The sequence below is a fragment of the Hydra viridissima genome, unplaced genomic scaffold, assembly GCF_058129835.1.
Source record: "Hydra viridissima isolate aposymbiotic clone 2 unplaced genomic scaffold, HvirCarnegie_v1 scaffold_12, whole genome shotgun sequence".
Classification (NCBI taxonomy): Eukaryota; Metazoa; Cnidaria; class Hydrozoa; order Anthoathecata; family Hydridae; genus Hydra; species Hydra viridissima.
In genome coordinates this window covers 12582361-12603973 of record NW_028324311.1, presented here as the reverse complement: position 1 = coordinate 12603973, position 21613 = coordinate 12582361, and the positions used below count along the sequence as shown (strand labels likewise).

At 31.0% G+C, this 21613-nt stretch overlaps 2 protein-coding genes across 9 annotated transcripts; one reads left to right on the top strand and one right to left on the bottom strand.

Annotated features, from left to right (window-relative positions):
* The first annotated feature begins 10937 nt into the window (after window positions 1–10937).
* On the top strand, window positions 10938–13158 carry LOC145194112 (calmodulin-like). The gene is made up of 5 exons (XM_090069163.1): window positions 10938–11120; window positions 11443–11715; window positions 12094–12360; window positions 12720–12876; window positions 12996–13158. Exons 1-5 carry the CDS (start codon window positions 11118–11120, stop codon window positions 13025–13027), a joined length of 732 nt encoding a protein of 243 aa, XP_089925289.1. The 5' UTR covers window positions 10938–11117; the 3' UTR covers window positions 13028–13158.
* Window positions 13159–14344: 1186 nt separating this feature from the next.
* On the bottom strand, window positions 14345–21128 carry LOC145193761 (uncharacterized). 8 transcript variants are annotated; one of them, XM_090069161.1, is made up of 6 exons: window positions 20026–20150; window positions 19299–19543; window positions 18869–18929; window positions 18140–18408; window positions 16019–16226; window positions 14345–15911 (listed from the first exon to the last, which is right to left on the bottom strand). In XM_090069161.1, exons 4-6 carry the CDS (start codon window positions 18143–18145, stop codon window positions 14590–14592), a joined length of 1536 nt encoding a protein of 511 aa, XP_089925287.1. In that variant the 5' UTR covers window positions 18146–18408; window positions 18869–18929; window positions 19299–19543; window positions 20026–20150; the 3' UTR covers window positions 14345–14589. The 8 variants fall into 8 exon arrangements, with proteins under 8 accessions (XP_089925287.1, XP_089925286.1, XP_089925285.1 ...); XM_090069160.1 differs by lacking the exons at window positions 18140–18408; window positions 18869–18929; window positions 20026–20150 and adding an exon at window positions 21108–21128 and having other exon boundaries at window positions 19299–19400; XM_090069159.1 differs by lacking the exons at window positions 18140–18408; window positions 18869–18929; window positions 20026–20150 and adding an exon at window positions 20885–21048 and having other exon boundaries at window positions 19299–19400.
* Between the last annotated feature and the right edge of the window lie 485 nt (window positions 21129–21613).

Here is a 21613-nt window from a genome sequence, read left to right as displayed (position 1 = left end):
ATAAATGAGGTTTAAAGAGATATATATACATAAATATAGACATAAATAAATTCTGCTCATTCTTTTCTAGGAAATAATTAACCTGCTGCATACTTTTAAACCTATATTTTCCTGAAATTGCTTGCAAAATATGCAAGTCAAGATGTGGTTTTTGGTATGCATTTTGAGAGAAACGATATAAAATGAAAACAATAAATCTGCTTGTTCAGTAGTGTATCTGAATTACTACAGCTACGATCAGCAATATACAGTATGCAAAAGAAATAATCGTACACTTGAAAAAAAATCAAAATTTTAAAGATTGCATCAAGAAAATGAGTTTTCCGTTAAAATACTTGAAATTTTTTTTTAGATATCTTAACAAGTATTGTTTAAAGAATTTATTTGTGTATTGGTGAATTAATTGCTTTTCATACCTGTTGAATTTTACACAATTGATCTAATGATGCATAAAATTGACTGCAAAAAAAAAATAATCGTACGCTGTCAAAATAGGTCGTCATTTTAGCATAAATCGAGCAAATTGAACGATCAAACTGAAGTTAGTGAAATTGAAAATAGTAATTTTTTAAATACACTTTTGTTCTAGAAATGAAATATAGTGTTTCAGCGAAATGGCGTCAAGAAAACAACATTTGTCTCTCCATCAACGAAGCCTCGTAATTGATTTGAAAAATCAAGGAAAATCCTACCGTCAGATCCAAAAAGAAACAGGATTTCCTTTTACAACAGTGTCCTCAATTGTTAAGAAGCATAATCTGATCGGAACCGTTGCTAGTGTGGCTGGCAGAGGACGAAAACGCAAAACCACCAGTGCAATTGATCGCAATATCATCATTAATGTGAAGAAAAATAGATTTGTTTCGGCTGCTAAATTAGCTTTAAAAGTTCAAGATCACACTATCACAGTAGCCCCTCAAACAAATAGAAATCGTATTAGAGAACAAGGATATAGAGGTAGAGTTGTTCGAAAAAAACCTTTTTTAACGGCAAAACAAATGAAACGTCGATTAAAATTTGCATTGAAGTACGAAAAAATGCCGATATCATATTGGAAAAAAATTTTATGGTCAGATGAGTCAAAATACAACCTCGTCTCATCGGATGGAGTTCAGAAAGTGTGGCGAAAAAAAGAAAAAGCTTACAAATTAAGTTGTTTGCGAGTTAGTGTAAAGCATGGAGGAGGAAATGTGATGGTTTGGGGTAGTATGAGTTGGAAAGGATTGGGGAAATTGACATTTATTGATGAAAAAATGGATGCCTCAATGTATTGTGAAATTCTCAAAGCCAACTTCCGACCATCTACTAAAAAATTGAGAACGGGAAACAATTTTATACTTCAGCAGGATAACAATCCAAAACATACCGCTATGAAAACGAAGGTATACTTTGAAACAAACAACATTAATGTTTTGGAATGGCCATCTCAAAGTCCGGACTTGAATCCTATAGAACATTTGTGGTATATTTTGGACAGAAAAATTGGTGACCGAGCATTTAAACGCAAAGACGACTTGAAAGAAGCTATAATGAGCGCATGGGATAATATAACAACAAAAGAGACTCAAAGTTTAGTCAACTCAATGCCAAATCGTCTAGCTGAAACCATGAAGGCAAAAGGAGGCCACACTCGATATTAATTTTCATGAAATTTGATTAAGTATGACATTATTTTTTAACTGTACGATTATTTTTTTTGCAGTCAATTTTATGCATCATTAAGATCTATTGTGTAAAATTCAACAGGTATGAAAAGCAATTAACTCACCAATACAAAAATAAATTCTTTAAACAATACTTGTTAAGATATCTAAAAAAAAATTTCAAGTATTTTAACGGAAAACTCATTTTCTTGATGCAATCTTTAAAATTTTGATTTTTTTTCAAGTGTACGATTATTTCTTTTGCATACTGTATATGAGCACACTACAGACATTTAGTGTGTCACTGAGTATCTAATGTATTTTTTAGTCATTCCTGACTAACAGATACATTAGATACTCAGTGACAGTATAAACACTTTAAAAATATATTGAATATTTAAAAATGTTATTAAATATACTCTTGAGATGCTTCCCCGATGTAAAAGTGTTCAACAAAATCTTTACATTGGGAAAGCATTTCAAGAGTATATTTAACAACATTTTTACATAATGGGAAGCAACAAATTTGTCTTCCTTCAGAGGAGCTTTCCTCACTGTCGAAATCACTTTATTCTACGGGAGACAGACATCTTGGTTCTTTTGCAGTAAATGCTGCAGGTAGGATCATTGTTATCATCGTTCAGTGATGCATCTGAATTACTATAGCTCCTACCATCAATTTTACACGTAGATTTTCTACATACAGATTTTATAAGTTGAAGAAAGACAGGACATTGTATTGAACTGTAACACATTTGAGTTTACATTGGAGGGATCTTTGTTTTGCTTCTTCTTTCTTTTTTATGGTACCTTGCTTTTGTTTGGCGACTTTTTCTTTTTTCTCTTTTATTCATTTTACAACTTAAATCACATTTTTGGCTTTCATTGATCCAGATATTTGGGTGACTCTGACGTATTCTTTCGATAGTTTTGGTTTGGCTTTTAGGACCTTAATAAAATCAGGTAATTTAGTTAGTATGGTCTTTTTATGAAACTCATTTATAAATCTTATAGCTTGTCGAAACTTGTCAAGCCAATATGATGTAGAACCACATTGTCTGTTGGGAGACTTTGTTAAACAGGTCCTGATGTACTTGTTGGTACTGATATAGATGACGATATTTCTGGTTTCATGCATTTCCTAGCTCTCTTGAACATGTCTTCTTATATAAACTCTACACTCAGGATATCATTGGTTATGCTAACCCACCTTGTTGTATTAACTAATCAATCTTTTGTTGCCTACATTTCGCATATTTATGCAAGCATCAACATAAATGCTTCTCTATTTATTGAGTTGAATTTTGTAAAAATAGATGGTTTTTCCATCTCATATTCTTAATATATGTCTCTATTAAGTTGGTCCAACATTTGCTTCATATCTTTGGTGTCTGGTGGAGAGGTAAATTTATCTTGATTAGCTCCTCCAGGTCTTTTTTATTGAGAGCTTGCATGCATCTATTTTTATTCCTTATGAGTTCAACTATATACTTCTCTTCATCATGTGTTAAGATTTTGCAATAAGATCTTCCTTGGTTGTTGATTGTTTTCTCATCTAAGCGTCGGTTTCTCGGTCTTTTATTGATAGGAAAAAGCCAGTTTTCAGTGCTGGTTAAGCCCTTATATCATTCTCCTTGCACCTTCGCTTTTTCTAACTGTTGATTTTTTTTCTCTTGAGGATTTTGAAACAACAACTTCAATTTTTGTGGATAGATTACTCCTTAAAATGCGTTCACCAACTCTCAATACAAGTTTTAGATTTATATTATTAATACTAACCCTAAACAAGTTGCCAAAATTTTAAAATCTATTCGTCCATTATCCAACATGTAAATTCTTTTTTTATGGGCAATTAACAGAAACTTAGATTACTACTCTTAAAATTGTTTGCACTGGAGATAACTAGTTTTCTTAAGGGGCCCTCAGTATGATCATTTATTTAGTTTTCTTAAGGGGCCCTCAGTATGATCATTTATTTAGTTTTCTTAAGGGGCCCTCAGTATGATCATTTATTTAGTTTTCTTAAGGGGCCCTCAGTATGATCATTTATTTAGTTTTCTTAAGGGGCCCTCAGTATGATCATTTATTTAGTTTTCTTAAGGGGCCCTCAGTATGATCATTTATTTACCCAAGACAAATAAAAGAGTGCTCTGGTTATTGAAAATTAAAAATGAAAGTTAATTAAATCTTTTAAAAGCCAAAACTACTTCGATCTTTAAAAAATTACTTTAAAAAATTATTTGTACACAAACGGGGCCCCGGAAATCAACTCCGTCCAAAAAGAGCAGAGCCGCTGTGCCAAATGCTTTTGCAGGGCCGCTGTACCAGTTGATTAAAAAAAAAGCAGCTGTAAAGAGAGAAGTTTTGAAAGGTAGATCGCTGAATGCCGCTGCGCGCGAGTTTTACATGGAACAAAAATAAGGTCGATAGTTTCTTAAAAAGAAGCTATCCATATGAATTCATAAAATGAAATTTAAGTCAAACTACAACAACAAACAGGTTTTAACTACGACAATAAATATGTTTGTACAGCAGAAGATGAAGAAAGTTTATCAAGCTATCTACTGTTTACATCAAAAATGAACTACGGTCTTTAAACTAGATCAACGCATTTATTGGCATTTGAATTTTCTGTGAAAAATTATATGATTTCCCCATCATCATGGGATTAAAAAATTTATTGCAGACATTGATTGGTTGCAAGATTTTTTTTGAACACCTAAAGCAAGAAGCTTTGGTCAATCTACTGCTTTTAGCCGAAACGCAGTTTGTAGATTTTTTCAAAACCTCAGAATAGAAAGAAATCAATGCAAATTTAATCCTTAATGTATAATGTTGATGAAACTGGTTAATAACCGTATTAAACCCAGTAAACGTAGTAGCAGGTAGAAATAGTAAGCAAGTTGTAAGAATTACATTTGCAGAAAGAAGATTAGTACATGTTGCGGTTGAATGGAACAAGAAATTCTATTCCTTCGCTATTTTTTTTTTTAAGAGTAAAATTATAAAGATCACATGATAATGGAAGATCACACGATAATGGAAGACCCTTCTGGATGCATAAGGTTTGCAAATCCTTCTGGTTGAATGATGACAAACATTTTTATAGAATGGATGAAAGACTTTGTGAAATATTTGAACTGCTCTCGTGAAATTCCAGTTTTATTACTTCAGGACAATCATAAAAATCATATTTCTGTTAGAGGTTTATACAATGCAACATGGAGTCACAATCCTAATTTTCCATTGCAACCATTAATTGCATCTATAAATTGAAGCCATAAACTACTTCCATAATTTGTAGCGTTTGAACGGAACTGTTCATTGCATGTGACTATTGGATGGTTACAAATCCGAGACCTATGACCAGTGCTGGGTAGAATCATTTTTTTTTTTTAAATAATTTGAAATTAAAATCCTAAAAATAAAAATGATTAAAAATCAAAATCCAGTGACAAATGGAAAATCATAAAGTTATTGCTTCAGTTCTGTATTGAGCAATAAACTGTTTTTATATATAAAGTAAATGCACATCACAACGTTTTTATTTAGTAAAAACATGCTTTAGAACAAGTAGCAGTTAAAATGAACCATGGATAAGTTTTATTACCGTCAACTTTTTGAAAATTGTATCTGGTAGTCTGTTTCGTCTGGATTTCTAAATTAAGCCTTTAATGCCAAGGGTATTCTAGCTGTTGACGAAGAACTTGCTGTATTGTAACGAATGAGTATTTTCTTCACTGTCGTAAGCATTGATGTTGAGGTGGTATATCATGATACAGTTTGTATCCGAAAAGTAGAAAAGGACCTGGAATGATATCATAACATTAATCAGAGGCAGTTTTGAGTAACAGTTATTGTTAAATAGGTGGAGCTTACATTTGTATGGAGCTGCTGATAGATGAAGCTTCTGTTGTGTCGCCGTAACCACAGCCATCATCACTGACAGCTGGTGTTCCTAACCTGTCTCTTTCTTGTTCAGATACCTTGTTCAAGTTGTTTGCTAATTTTGTTACAGTACTAATCAACAGCTAAGTTACACTCTCAAGTAAAGTTAGTTTTACTCACTTCAACTTAAAACCTGGGTGTGACACTACAGCCAGTACTGCTTCTCTAACGTTACTTTCAGTGATTCTGTCAGATAAGGTTTTTCGTGACATTACTTAGCGGGTTTTTCCTTGCATTTCTGGCTCCTGATAACTCATTTTTAATGTAAATAACGTATTTGATATATACCTTTAGTCTTTTTCTTGGATAATTTTGAAAAAGTTCCATCAAGAATAACCGGTATACTGTTAATATTGGCTATCATTTAATATAGTTTAAATATAAACAATACAAATAACAAATATATTAGCATTACTGACTAGATAAATAACACCTGTAGATAAATGATACCTGTTGATAAATGATACCTGTAGACAGGGTTGGACTGGCTTGAAAAACCGGCCCGGGAAAATTGGTCACGGCGGCCCACTTCATTGTATGTTGCATAAATTTTATATATAAATATATATATATATATATATATATATACACACACATATGGCTATTTCCACGATGGAAATTTCTTTTTTCAAAAGATTTTTTTTCTTTAATTGTAGTTTAAACACCTTAAAATTATTGTTAAAATATATTTTGAGTAGAAAATATATGAACCGAGTAGATAAATTTGATGAATGTTAGCAACTGTTTTTTCTTTTTATTATTCGAAAAAGTGAGTAAAATTTGAGGGTGAGTTCTTGCAATATTTTAAACAAAACGCATCCATATTTTTGTTAGAAAGAATTTTTGAGATTATATATATGTCTTGAGTGAAAACACTTTTAGTCTTTAAAAATAACTCAAGTGTTTTTTTGTCACATGCACATCTGTAAAAATTAGGTTGCGTCACTGAACTAAAAACTAAAAAAGTTTAATTATCACAATGAAATTAGGCTTTAAGGCGAGATTTTTTTAGAAATTATATATTTTAATGCAAACTTTTCATCATTAAAAAAAAATTGGTCAAAAAACATTATATTAACTTACAGTAATAGTTTAAAAACTGTTGCGTCACTGAGCCCATCAACGGGATAATTAGCGTTTTATAAAATTATTGTTTATTATTATTTAAAATATAAAAAAAAGATTTAAACTTCCCAGCCTAAATATTGATAAAAACAAATATTTCTAAAACACTGCTGTTAGTTGGAGTCTAGAAATAGTAGACACCATCGCTATTCAATATTGACTAGTATAGCAACATTTTCATCGTTTGACTAGTCGATGCCAAGACATCAATTATTGCATCGTTATTAATTCTCGAAAGAAGGTCTTTTTCACAAGACATCAGCATGAATGACTGTAAACTTGACTGGCTCATCAAATTTCTTAATCTGTTCAAAATATATTTTAATTTCGAAAATGACCTTTCACAAGCAACTTGTGATGAGGATTATGTCAGCACAAATTTGTAAGCCAGAAACAAATTTGAATACGCAAGACTATGCAAGTTAAACTTCTGGAGGACAAAGTAACAACAAACAACACATTTTTTGCAAGATTTGCATTTATTTCTGTGGCTGTCACTGTTTCCCACTTCTGGGATTGTAAAGACAGTTTCAGATTCTTCGGATTTATATTGTTACATGTTGACCGAGACAGAGTCAGATACTTCCGTGTCAAATATCAAATTACATTCATCTTCAAGAGTTATTTCGAAACTTTCCCATTTCCTTGCAAAGTCCGATCATTCCGTTTGAAGCTGATCTTTTGTTACACTAGCATCAAACTTTCTGAGCAACCCACTCAGATGCTGCAATCTGCCACTAGGCATTTTTTTCAAAATTTTTGCAAAATTTCTTGGATCTAAACAAGACAAATCAGCATATAGACTACCATGCTCTGAGAATCTCTGTTTTAAACTACTAATTACTTGATTCATTACCATGTTGTGAACATTGATACGAAATTTATCTTTTGCACTTTCAAGTAGTTGATTTGCTCTAATTCTTTTCTCTTTCAAATCAGTCTGAACTTTAATTTACATTTTATTTGGAAAATAAAATGTAGCCTAACTAAAAATATAATACAACTTTTATGCCAACCGGCCCACCGGGAATCTCCCGGTATCCCGGCGGCCCAGTCCAAGGCTGCCTGTAGATAAATAATACCTGTAGATAAATTATAGTTAATTTTGACGAATTTTTGGTACAATTAAAAGAAAATTAAATGAAAATGATTTAAATATAATTTTAAGGCACATGTGTCATCGTGATTTTAAATCAAAATCAAAATTCACAGTTTACGATTTAAATCATGATTTCAAATCATTTAATTTAGGATCCAATACCTGCCTATTGTTTCTATTATACAAAAGCTTTGTCACCATCCAACATAGAATCTAAATTTCGAGTAGCTTTCATAAATCCATTTAATCCAGAAAACTTAAGACTGTAAATATTTAGCATCATCAGTATCAGATCGCGTAGCTCCAACAACATTTATCACTATATTTATCATATTCACGTCAACAACGTGGAACCTAAAGTGACTGCAGTACAATTTGAAAAAATGGAACCTGAAATAACTATAGTATACGTTGAAACAACTACTTTTAAAACAGCGCCAGAAAGCGAATGCTTTTCAGACGATTCAAGTGATTCTTTTAATAAAAAATGTTCTTTGTGCTTTAGTTTTTACTACTACATTTTGTAATTATTTTACATTTACTTATATTTAATATATAACTTATACTAATACAACTTAAGTCCTACATAACTTTTAGATGACACAGCATCAAATGTACAATTAACGTTATTCATGTGAGAAAACGCCCTAGTTCGGAGATCATAGTAGCAGATGGGTTGCAATGCATTGAGACTTTACAAGAGTTGTTATAAAATTTAAATATATGATATTTAACAAATTTTTGTATGAACAGATTTGAACAAATATGATCTATTTAAACTTTATGAAGTGTAGTAATACATATTTATCTCGCGTTTTTTACAATTTACAAAAAATTGCTTCACGTTTGGTTTTTCAGTTTCAATAAAATCAACACTAATACCAATTTCTATATCAGTCTTTTAAGGTAAATCGAATAAGATAAATTGAATAAGATAAATCAAATAAGATAAATCGAATTAGATAAATCGAATAAGATAAATCGAACTTTCTAAAGTTTAATATAAAAGAACTCTTTGTTTATGCGATTAAAACACCAAATTTTTTGATGCGACTTTGATTTCCATGCCTAAATTGTTTTTTTTAAAGAAATAAGTTGAACGGATTTAATTAAATAGCAATTACACACAGTCAAATTTTTATATCTAAATACATAAATTATCTTAAATTAGGCTTATTTTAAATCAAACGCCTATTCTAAAGTAAATCTAATTTTCTTCTTTTTCTCTGATTTACGTATTCACCAAACTAAATGTCATTTTTTAGATATCGATATCTAGAAAAAGGGATTAATTTACATTGCGAAAACTGAAAGTAAAAGTTTGCAAACCTTGGAAAACAAGATTTAAAATTTGTTTTGATAGGTAAATAACATGTGAACGGTAGGGTTTAGAAGATGCCATATTTTAACTCAAAAAAAATATTTTTGTATTTCAGTGCTTTACTCATTTTCTAACTTAATATTTACAATATTTTTACTCTAACCGTTTGTTATGCTATTTAAAAACACACCTGAGATCCCGGGTTCAAACTAAAATTATAAAATATCTCGTTTAACCTGGAAGTAGTTAATCAAGACATAACATAATTAATAACTAATTTGTAACGTGATTACATTTTTTTAAATTAACTTCATTCCGAACTAGCACTGGGAACGAGTTTAAGACTATTAAATCTTGTTTTTCATTACTAGGTGTTAGTTATAACTTGATTTTTTTTTTTATTTTGGTTACTTTAATTCTCAGCTAAAAAAAGAGAAAAAAAAGAGCATTTAATCAATAAAGTTGTAAAGAATGTGTTCATCTCGTTTACAGAAACCTTAAAACTACCTCAATAGTGTGGAGCATACTCCTTGAAGGAAAGACTAATTAGACTAAAAAATATTAAAGAAAAAAAAAATATCCCAGATGTAGGAGTAATTGAAGAACATATTGGGAAAAAAAAAATTTATTTAGAATTTTCAAATTTTGACAAAAATTTTTCAAGTTTGTAGAGAGGTTAAAAACAGCAAAATTGGATTGTATCAAAAATATTAAACCTCAGTGCGATTTTTGTTTGCATTCCGTCGTGATATTTTCTAAATATTGTTGCCGTTTTAAACTTTAATTAATTCTTAACAAGATTTCCAAAATCTAAATACAAGTTACGATAATAAACATTTGTTTTCTGAAACACGTAGCAGTTCTAATTTTCATTTTAGAATTTAGATTTCGTTATAATCAATTCAATCAAATATTTATTAAAAGTCAAACTCAAATGGCTGTTTTTTATAAACCAGGTCAGCATACCAGTAGGTCCAGCGCTGTTAATGGTATTTTACGATAAACTTGCAATTTTAAACTGCCAGAAAAATACTAAACTTTTTAACAATTAAGGGACTTATATTTTCGTTGGAAGCTTATTTCTACACCTGCAGAATAGTACAAATGGGAGAAAAATCTGTTTTAAAACTGGTTTAATCACAGAAGAAGAAGAAAATAAGAAGAAGAAGAAGAAGAAGAAGAAAAAGGGAGAAAAAAAACAAAAAAAAAACAAACTCGCCAAAACGGCATTTTGTGACCGCAATGCCGCAGTGGCATTACAACGAAAATATGCCAAGTTTCCGAAAAAATTCCAGTCGACTGAAAAAAATCTCAGAAAGTGACGATAACTACGATCTGATGATCGACAACCCAAAAATGCAGCGGAAGTGAAACTGTCCTTTGCTATTGCAAGGGAAGTGAAGAGCAAATTGCGAAACCGACATCAGCAGTAACCGTCGATTAGTTTCAGCAGTCAAGTCGGTTAATTGTATACGAACGTCGGTCGTGCGATGAAGAAAGAAAATCTCTTCTACTTGTTATAAACAAGCGACAAACAAGTCATTTTTGTTATCTAACTGCAGTCAAACTTTAGTTGGCTTTTAAAAAAGTACTTTGACTAACACAGAATAAAATTTTTTAAATGTTTCCCTCAGGAGAATTCGACATGAATAAAACTATTTTTTGTATGTAAACTGTTTTTTATTTTCAAAAAACCAACAAAATCTCATCAAAATTTAATTACTTAATCGATTTATGAAGAGAATGTATTTCATATCAAATTCATCTTCTAAGACATCCGAACACATCGGCATTTAAGTGCACTGATGATCTCATTAAGCGAAAATTTAACATTTTTTTAAAAAAACTATTAATTCGAATTATTTTTTGCTTTTGATCATCTTAATTTAGCCGACAATCTTTTACATGGATGTGAATATAAACGTTGGAAGTGTGACAGACGCTTTAATAAAGCCATACTTAAAACTTAGAATTCGTGACAATGGTAAGATTCCTTTAAATTAAAGAAAATGTACCTAAAAAGTTTATGTAGACATAAATTTTTTAGGTACATATGTATGTATGTATGTATGTATGTATGTATGTATGTATGTATGTATGTATGTATGTATGTATGTATGTATGTATGTATGTATGTATGTATGTATGTATGTATGTATGTATGTATGTATGTATGTATGTATGTATGTATGTATGTATGTATGTATGTATGTATGTATGTATGTATGTATGTATGTATGTATGTATGTATGTATGTATGTATGTATTTTTCTAACGTAGCTTGTGTTTTTTCTCTTATGTTGCAGGCATACCTTAACCTCAGCAAAGAAGATGTTGAACAGCTGCGAGATGTGTTCCGATATTTCGATAGCAATGATTCGGGGTATATTTCCTCAAAGCATCTCGGTATAACGCTACGTTCCTTGGAGCCTAAACCAATGGACATTGATATCGAGGACACGATGAGAAGTGTTGTTGATGAATTTAACAACAAAATTACATTTCAAGAATTTTTAAATAAAGTGTGCGAAGTAATAGAAATAGTTCGAACAAGGACTCAAACCAAAAAGCATCGATCTGTAAGTAAGCACCGCCATTACCACAGTGCGGTAAAAGTGCGTAAAAATGCGTAAATCTGAAATCCTTTGAGGAACATTTACGCAATCTAACCTTTATTTTTGTGTAAATTTATACTTTATTACGCTTTCTGCTATAAAAAAAAAAAAAAGAAAAAAAAAATTTTTTACTGCAGCTATGTGTAAGTTTGCGTAAAAGTAAAAACGCGTGTTTTGCGTTTTTACTTTTACGCAAAAACGCGGTAAAAATGCGTACTAAGCATTTTTTTTTTATTATTGGTGAGCTAACGCCCAGTGCTTGTCTGTAAGCAACAGGTTGATTATCTAGATCTTTGATTTCGCTTATCACAAGCTCCTAACTGTTTATGTATTTGATTTTAGAGTTGTTATACAAATCTTTCTGAAGCAAATATTCAAGAGTTGAAAGATTCGTTCAGCATGTTTGACAGGAATGGCGATGGTACTATATCCATTCTTGAAATGAGCGTTGTCATGGAATCATTAGGTCATCACGCAACAGAGGAGGAAATAAAAATGATGATGCGAGACGTTCAAACCAAAGAGAGTTCTGGGATTGACTTCGATGAGTTTATATCACTTATGACTCGAAAAAAAAGTGCGGACGATATTTCAGCTGAACTAAAAGAGGTTGATTTTTTGACACGTTACAACGGATTAAAAGAACTTCATTTATTATTCTTCTATTTTATATTTTCCATGGTCTCTTTTGTATACATTTCTGAGCATTTTGTTGACATTCCGGCAAAAATGATAAATTTAAAATTTTGGATTTCAATAACTAAAGATTTAACTCTAATTATAAAGTTAAATTCATTTTTATCATCCTTTGGTAAGTGAAGTTTGCCAGATAATAAAGCTCACGTTTTAACTCATTTTTGTACAAATATCTTCATTTTTGCAAAACTGGATTTAGTGATATTTGCCAGAAGGCCGACAACTTGATATGTTTTTTTTATACGTGTACATGTAGTATAATTTATTATTAGGCCTTCGACTTTTTTGATAAAGATGGTGATGGATCAATTAGCTCAGAGGAGTTGCAGATAATTATGTTGAAATTTGGTGAAAATTTAACAAGCGAAGAACTCGAAGAAATGATGAAAGAAGCTGACGCAAATGGTGATGGAAAAGTGGACTACTCAGGTACAAAACGACTTATATATTAATATTAATTATTAATTGATTAAAAAATATGAGTACATTAGTATAAACTCAAAAAATTGATTTAGGATAAACAGGTAAAAAAAAGTTCTCTTTTTTAGAGTTTGTCAAGATGATGAATTTTTTCAACTAATTTCTGTCAATAGCAAGTATATCCTTTTAACATTATATATTTCAACTATGAATATGTTTTTCAATTTTTATTTGTAAATAGTTTTATTTTGTTAAGAATTGTATTACACGTGAACATTTAACTATTTATTGTGACCTCTTACCTCGCTAAAAGCGTGTGGACAGTATATTTGTGTGTGGAGTGGTCATAAATAACCTAACCAACCATCGACCATCATAAGAAGATCAAATGATATGCAGCAAATATTTCTGACACCCCATCAGTTCTAAATTTGATAGAATAAGATACTTAGAGAAACTTTCATTTTTTTAATTTAAAGAAAAAAGAACCGTAAGTGGCTGACAGTATGTGAGGAATCTTCAAAATATTCTCTAAAGTCTACCGGTGTGAACAATATACAGTGGAAGTTACCACCAATAGTTCAACTTTTAAAATATTTAAATAAAAAATAAAAGCATAAAACTTATATTTTTTCCATATGTAGTTTAAAAAATAAGGAAAAAAGTTCAAATTATATTAATCGAGTTCACTAAGCATTATTATTTTTTTTTAAGCAAGCCTCATTGAAAATATTTCAATAAACGAGATATATGTAAACCTCTGTACAGGATATTTCAAATTTTCTGTTCTTTTATCACTCGCCAACACATATATCATGTTGTTTTTCTGAAAGTTTAATCATGTACGTTTTTATAGCTTTAGGAAATTTATTTTTTGCTTAATTTGATAAATGAACATTTTGCTTCATTGATATTATTTCGAATATATAATTGTTGAGAATTTCAAATACAGTTGCACTGTTACTCAAAAGAAAGCATCATTAACATTTAAGACAACAGCAATCAATTTCTAGGTGAGAAAAACTTCCAATTGAAGCAGACTTGTCCTTCATTATGGGAAAAGTATACAAAGTATGTTGCGAACAGATGAAGAACCCATTACTGGCTGTTCAAAACAAATGATCACAAGTCTTTACCATACCCTTTAACCAGATTTTAACCATTAGTAATGTAATTACTATTGATATTCTTATTAACAACATACTTAGTTAACACGCACTTGAAGTCAAAAAGGAATTTTTCTAAAAGAAAAAGTTTCAGTTCCAGTACCAGTAACAAAATCTACTAAAAATTCAACGTAAACTTTGTAGAGGTTTTGCTATATATATGCATAAATGCATGTATATATATATATATATATATATATATATATATATATATATATATATATATATATATATATATATATATATATATATATATATATATATACACACACACACATACACACACACATACACACAATTATGAACGTATATAAATCTACATACACATAATATATTCTATATTCTATATAGCTACAAGCATATCTCTATATACATGTCATATATGTCTATATTCTATATAAATATCTTTAAAAAAATTATTGAATCTCAGATAAAAACACTAATAAAACATTGAGGCAAACAACGCAGACGAATAAAGAAGTTATGTATTCACAAAAAAATAAATTGTTTATTTATATATTTATATTCGATAAATAACTACTACTAGATAAGTGATCTATGTTTCCATAGTTTCAATGTTATGCGTTTTCTTCATGTGTTTTACGAGAGCATATCGCTGTAAGAATTCACTTGGACACAATGAGCATTTGTGCATTTGCTCACCTGTATGAATCCTTCTATGCTGCTTATAAACGTTTGAACGCATAAACTTTTTACCGCAATATTCACATTGGAATGGTTTGTACCCTCTATGAATGATACGATGTTGGCGTAAGTTGCTACTTAGCGTAAAACCTTGGCCACATTCACTACATTTAAAGGGCTTTTCATCAGAAGGGTGACCACGTAAGTGCTTATATAAGGTGCTTTTTGTTGGAAAGACTTTTTTACATATTTTACATGAAAGATTACGCGTCGAAGGCAGTTGCTCATCTACAACTGAATGACCAGAATCACTTCCGATGGATGTAACAGGCGAAGAGCAACCAACACTTTGTTTGGAATCTTCTTTTTCAGATTCCACTGGAGTATAGCTTTTTGGTGTTTGGTAATTAATTACATGTTCGTCTATTCTATCATGTTTAGAGTCAAAATCATTAGGTAAAACAAACACAGGTGGCTCTCCTTCAAGTGTATCTTCAGGCTGATGAGAAGGAATTGTTCCCGTGGTTGTAGATTGCCTTTGGTCATAATGTGGATAGTTATCAGTAGTACGGATGTATCTGTTTTCGTAAAAACCCCTCCGTTCGTCTAATTTGATTTCATCAAGTGCATCTCTTTTCTTTTCGAGAGGTGAACGACTTCTTGGTCGAGGAGATATTTGTGCAGTTCTAGTCACAGTATGTGGAGAGTGCGATCGCTGTAGCCTATGATGAACAACTGGTTCAAAAGATATTGAATCAAGGTCGGCTCGTTTTACTACGTTTTGAGAGGGAAAGCAAATTTGTGTATGACCATTTCCGTGCACTGGAGATCTCCTTGGAGAACGGGGGCGGTATTTAATAAAATCTGGAACAGCAACATTAGACGGAATTGGAGGTAAAGCGGTAACGATATAATCTGTCTTATGCAATGAACTATAAGGAGCTGGTTCCATCGTTGTGGGTCTCTGTATTGAAGGTCGGGTTCTTGAGCGAATATGATATGACGCTTCGATATTAGCTTGTTGCTTAGAAGACGTTGCGTGCAATAAATGTGAACGAATAGAATCAATTTCAGAAAGTGGGTTAATACTGATTTCTGTGTTCATTCCAATGCTAGTGTACCTTTTCGATTTCCAAGCTTCCCGTGAGCAATCTACACAGCGCGTTGTGTCCTGCTTCTCTACTACAGTAAGCTCGAAACTGGAAAGCTCTTTTGACTTGTTGTACTTTTTATCTGGAAGTAATTGCGTCATAATAATTCGAAAGAAGTATTCATAATTGCAATGTCTCAAAAATGTTTAGAAATTAAATATACAAGTAATATAATATAGTATCACTCACCCCGAAGTATGACATCATAAGAGTTTTCTTCTAATTTTGAATCCTGTAGAGTTACTATGCAAGGTATGCCGTTTGACTTTCGTGGCCTCACTCCGATTATTTTATCGCATGGTTGACTCTGCTCAGATTCATATAGTAGTTTCATAACTTCTAAAGTTGTACCCACTTCCACCTTCAGTACAACAGATCCTGATTCGTAAATCATGACCTATGAAGAAAGCAAGCTGCGTGTTTGTCGTATTTGTATTGCATGCACAAATTCCTTGTTATAGAATTTTTAAATGCAATTACGACTTGCAACAAAATTATTTAACTTACAATTAAATACTTCAAGAGTTTTTAGAAAACTACTTGAAACGCTTTTAGGGTTGTTTTTACACAAAGCAAAACCTTCAACACGCGAAATTTTATAGAAATGTTAAAAGGACTAGAAAATTCATCTGTAAAAAACGTTAGTTTAAACGAGGAAATCTAAATACAAATTTAATGGAAAACTCCATTATGCTAACTTTCTTTTTTGGCTTTTCATGTTTTCTCACATTTTCATTCTCATTTTTCTTCTTAAAAAAAAGAATAATCTCACAATACTCCCTAAGCAAATTAAAGTAAGATTAGGGTTAATAATTTCAAATTTCTAATGCTAAAATACTATTATTTTCATTATTATAATAACAATAATTCTACCGAGATTTCTTAAAAACCAACAATAATTCTACCGAGATTTCTAAAAAACCTTAATCTTATCATATTTATGTTTAACCGACAGTAAAATGTTTTAAAGAAAAATATTTTCCCGGTCATTTAGATGGTCTGCTTGTTATTTGGATTATAAACCGATGCCCGTCCAATAAAATCATATTCTATACACACTTGTACCTTAATTCTCCGGCCCAGCAGCTTAACTTCTGTCTATGTATCCGGAAAAAAAAGTTAAGGGGGATTTTCATGTATGGTTTTATTTTTTTTACTTGGATAAATTCAAACAGAAAAAAAAGTAATAATAATAATAAAATCCCATCTGATTGTTTTTTATTTTTCCAATTTTTTTTTCATACAGATGAATTTTAACTTATAGCAGCAAAAAACGGCGAACGGTACGATTACTCTCGCATACAAGTAAAAGCTGACCGCGAGAAAAGAGTTACAGGACGCAGAATAAATTTCTCAGTTTCTTTTTTCAACAGAAAGGCGATCAGTTTGGTGATTCGCTTTGAATTATGAGCGAAAATTTGACTTTTCCTCTTTATCTCTTTATGATTTCAGTATCAGCCGATTGAGTTTACAGCAGAACGACTTCATTGAATATTTACGACAGTTATTATTCTTTTATTTGTTTTTCGTTTCTTAAAAAAAACGAATCCCGATATGCTGTCATATAAAAAGCAATTAATATAATTCACAACTCAAACAGTAGCGGCTAGTTCGAAGAGTTTTTATTGGATGCCGAAACTGCTGGATAAACAGTGTAACATGCTTCTAAATACCTGTGAGTCAATATTAAGATGTTTTACTTTCTTTGTCAATCGATTCCTAAGTTGTTGTTGACGGTGCAAATATACCTTGTTACCTTAGTATTCATTTGTATTTTGCATTGACTTTAAATGTGTTTTCACGAAACTAAATTTGTACAACATTTAACGTAAATGTGTGAGCACAGTATATATCTTTGTCAAAATGATACTATTGATTGCGACATGCTCCTAAATGATTCTCTCAATATAACCCATAAAGCTGTATAAAGAAAGTTCTTTTTTGATGGATTAAACATAAAGTATTAACATGGCTTCAACCTCAGAGAAAAATCTTATTAAAATATTTTCGAGGCTGCGTATTTTTTTCCCCTGGAAATGTACAGAATTAAAAAGTTACGTTTTGCTTTTAAATGAAAACTGATATGTCAAAACAGTGCTCTTAATAAATTTTGAGAGGTGCGGCTCATAAATGCCTTTTGTTTACGAAGATCCTTCAAGAAAAGCTGTTGGCAAAACATTTGTGAATTTTAGCACAACAAACTCTTCTAAACACTCTTTGGTCCCAATAAAAATTCTAATTAAAAAAAAAATCGTAAAAAAATCAAGAGAAACACATAATTAAGAAAGAAAAAAAAATCGTACGACTCACTTCCATTCTTTTTATTTATTAAAACACGATTCTCGACAATGCTGTTTTTCTTTTTTTTTTCTTTTCATTCAGTTACGCAAAGAATTTCAAAGGATTGCCACTTCGTTATTCCACGTCAAAATGAAAACTGCATTCCTTTGTTAAACGTTTCGTGCTAATTTGCGTTTTGTTGGCATAAGTATTTACTCGGCAAGTCTGTTTTTCTTTGTAAACCAGTCTTATACAAAGAACCGCAACGTAAGGTAAAATAATACATAGAAACGACACGGCTGCCAAAAAGATGAAAGAAATATTTTGCGTGTGAAAAATGCGACATCGGTCAATAAATAAAACTAAAGTGTCATCGAAAATTTGGTCGTAAGAAAGAACAAATTAAACAATTTGATTTTTAAAAATGCCATCGGCGGATTTCTCATAGTAAAATACTGCCTCTCATAAGTTAGGTTTTTTTTTTTTTTTTAAAAAAAAACACTCTTACATCGACATCTGCTTGCAAATTTTCGAAAGAAAGAAACACAAAAAACAGCATCAAACTTTATTGCGTTCAAGCTTTTCGTTGAGAATGCTAAAATCTGTTTCAAATTCTTTTTTAAAAAGATTCCCTCGCAATGAGATAGTATTTTTTTTTTTTTTTTTGCAAACAGCAGATTTTCATAGATGATTTCCATTAAAACGCGTGTCAACGCGTTTTATTAAAATTAGACACTACGTAAAAAAAAGCAAACTTACAATTGAAAAATTCTGAGACCATTTTTTCTGTATTCCCGCAATATATAGGGATACACCGTTCCTATATCAATTGATTTCAAAGCAAAACAGAACAAACATTTTACTAGCGATAGAGAAAAACTCCAAAAAAAGTATAGCAATGGGTATGCAAGCAACTCTTGTATTGGTAATAAATAACGATGGTATATGTTACTAAATATTTTTCAATCCACCAGAATAAGTGTTGTTTTGTAAAAAGAAAATCTTCGATTAAAATCATCGATATAAACTGACGAGTATTTTTTTCCCTTTTACAAAACAATTTTGTTAATTTCTTTTGGTTAAAGTAAGAAGAAATCCTGTTAACTTATTCCTAGGAAATTTAACCACGAGAGGAGATACGTTTCATACCCATTGATATAAATTAATACCGCGAAATGTACATCCTTACCTGACCGTTTGTATTTTTTGATTTCAGATCGTTGGGCATAATCGATAATATATCATCGCCTTCTTCTTTAGCCACGGCTACCATGCTTGTTGGAGCTGCCAGCTACGTGAGAAGAAACTGTGTTATTGAATGAAATAATTTTTTTTTTCGCAGTCTTTTATGACTATAATAATCTCATGCAGAGCGCACACTTTTCCTTTGAGCTTGCACACTTCCTACTGAATAATTGATCGAGCACTCCTTCGCTATGCCAAACCAACCAAACAAAAACAAAAAATGGAAACAAAAAAAAAAATAAAATAAATAAATAAAAGAAAACACGATGGCCTTAAAGTGCAAACTCTGTTTTTATTTTCTTTGTCAAAAAAATAATTTTAAGGCATTCTAAAATATGCGAAAATGAAATTATTCTATCAGGTTTTGATTATGGGACATTATTTAAAGCAATAAGCAATGTTATATGGTAAAGATAATTGATCCAAAAAAATGCCAGTGAAGGAATTGAAAACGCTATTTTGTAAATTAATTCTTCAAGATGTCATAATATTTTGTGTAACTATTTATAAACGTTCATATAACTGCAATGCCTTTCAAATGTTAAAAAAAAAAAAAAGAAAAAAAAAAAAAAAAATGTTTTAAAAAAATTTTCTTAACCAGAATTCGAACTTTTACAATGAGTTTTTGCAATTATGGACTGCCCTTTAAAATGGGTTGCACAATAATTTACCATATCTCCATTGAGCAACGTTTGCTGCAAGATCAATTGTGATGACATAAAAGAAGAAGTTTCAGAACGCCTTTGAAAAGTTGACGTACAACCCTAATGAAAAGCTTACAAACATACCATGTACTCGATCAAATCCCCTCTACTCGTTCAAACAGTTACGTAATGATGAAATTTTTACCTGAACACCTTTAAAAACAAAGTTACATTGCAAGAGGACATGGAAACGGCGCTATCGGATACGCTTTAAGTGCATAATGTTGAAATATTTTTAACAATTTAAACGTTTTAAAGAATACGTATCCTTGATGTTAAGGGTATGAGAAAAATAAACATATGCAGAAGAGAAAAATGTAATAATGTAAATATTTGGTTTGAGTTAAAATATACCGTGTACGTTAAGCATTTTGGCGATACGTCATTTTTTATGTCGGTTGCCATTTAACAACATAAACAAATGCAACAAAAATAGATTTTTCGTAAAAATTTGCGTTTAATTAAACACGACACTTCCATTGCGTAGTTGAACAAAAAGAACTTCTAAACTTGAAATTTTCACTCTTGTATAAAATACAGTCATGCAAGAGATGTTTAAATAATGCGTATTGTCAGTTCGTTTCCTATTTTAAATGATTTACTTTTACATTTACACATTTATCTTTACTTCTACATCTACAGATTTATTAGTAGACTTTTATATTTATTAATTAGTCTTTTCTATTGATCCTCTTTCTAACTTGCAATCGATCTATCATATCTATCTTCCAATCTAACTTGTAATCAATCTATCGAATCTATTCTATTCCGATCGTATTTGATCTTTCGACGAATAATTCTAAATATGAATCAATCTTCTATTTACCGAAGAATCTTTCGAAGAAGGAATTGATCTTAGTTCAAAATAAATCCTTCAAACTGAATGGTGCAACAACAAAAAAAAAACAAGTAAACGCAAAAAAAAGCGAGTACAAAAAAATAACAAGCGAACGTCAGGAAAAGGAGATTTTACTCGAATGCCATCATGCTGCGTCCAGAGGCAAATTAATGCGTAGAAAAAACATAAAGGAGTTGACTACATTACTTACAGCTAAGATCACGACAGAGAAAGAAAACAAAAGGAAACCGATTAGAGCTTTCAATGCGCAGTTGCGTAAACATCCGTTATTTATCGCAATATTCAAGTGAAATACAAGCACATAGTTGTGGATTAACTGACAAGAAAGCGAGCAGCAGGCTTACTTTCTGATACTTTTCTGTATAAACAAAATTTCTTAGAACAGTGTTCACCCCCCACTGAAATGCAAAACAGAGCATACAAAATTACCGTCAACAACCGTAATGCTTTCACCTCATTTTTCTTAAGATGTCGACAAACAACCGCTCTTATTTTTTCTTATTTTTTCACTGTATAAAATCTTAAAATTAAATCGATGAATGACAAAAAACGCTGACACTGCAAAATCTTTAAATTAAATCGATGAATGACATAAAATGCTGACATTGCAGCTTTAATTTTATGGACGATCGATCAAAATTAATACGAAATATAGATTTACGAATGTTGTAATCACTCTTCAATTGATGCCGTTTT

Excerpts from the sequence above, each read along its gene's own strand:
- LOC145194112 (XM_090069163.1), top strand. Across the intron at positions 12,361-12,719 it reads TTTCAGCTGAACTAAAAGAG|GCCTTCGACTTTTTTGATAA; the intron begins GTTGATTTTTTG and ends ATTTATTATTAG. Across the intron at positions 12,877-12,995 it reads TGGAAAAGTGGACTACTCAG|AGTTTGTCAAGATGATGAAT; the intron begins GTACAAAACGAC and ends TCTCTTTTTTAG.
- LOC145193761 (XM_080071275.2), bottom strand. The coding sequence starts at position 20,073 with ATGTCATCACAATTGATCTTGCAGCAAACGTTGCTCAATGGAGATATG. Across the intron at positions 16,227-19,298 it reads CAAAAAATACAAACGGTCAG|GTCATGATTTACGAATCAGG; the intron begins GTAAGGATGTAC and ends CTTTCTTCATAG. Across the intron at positions 15,912-16,018 it reads TTATGATGTCATACTTCGGG|ATAAAAAGTACAACAAGTCA; the intron begins GTGAGTGATACT and ends AATTACTTCCAG.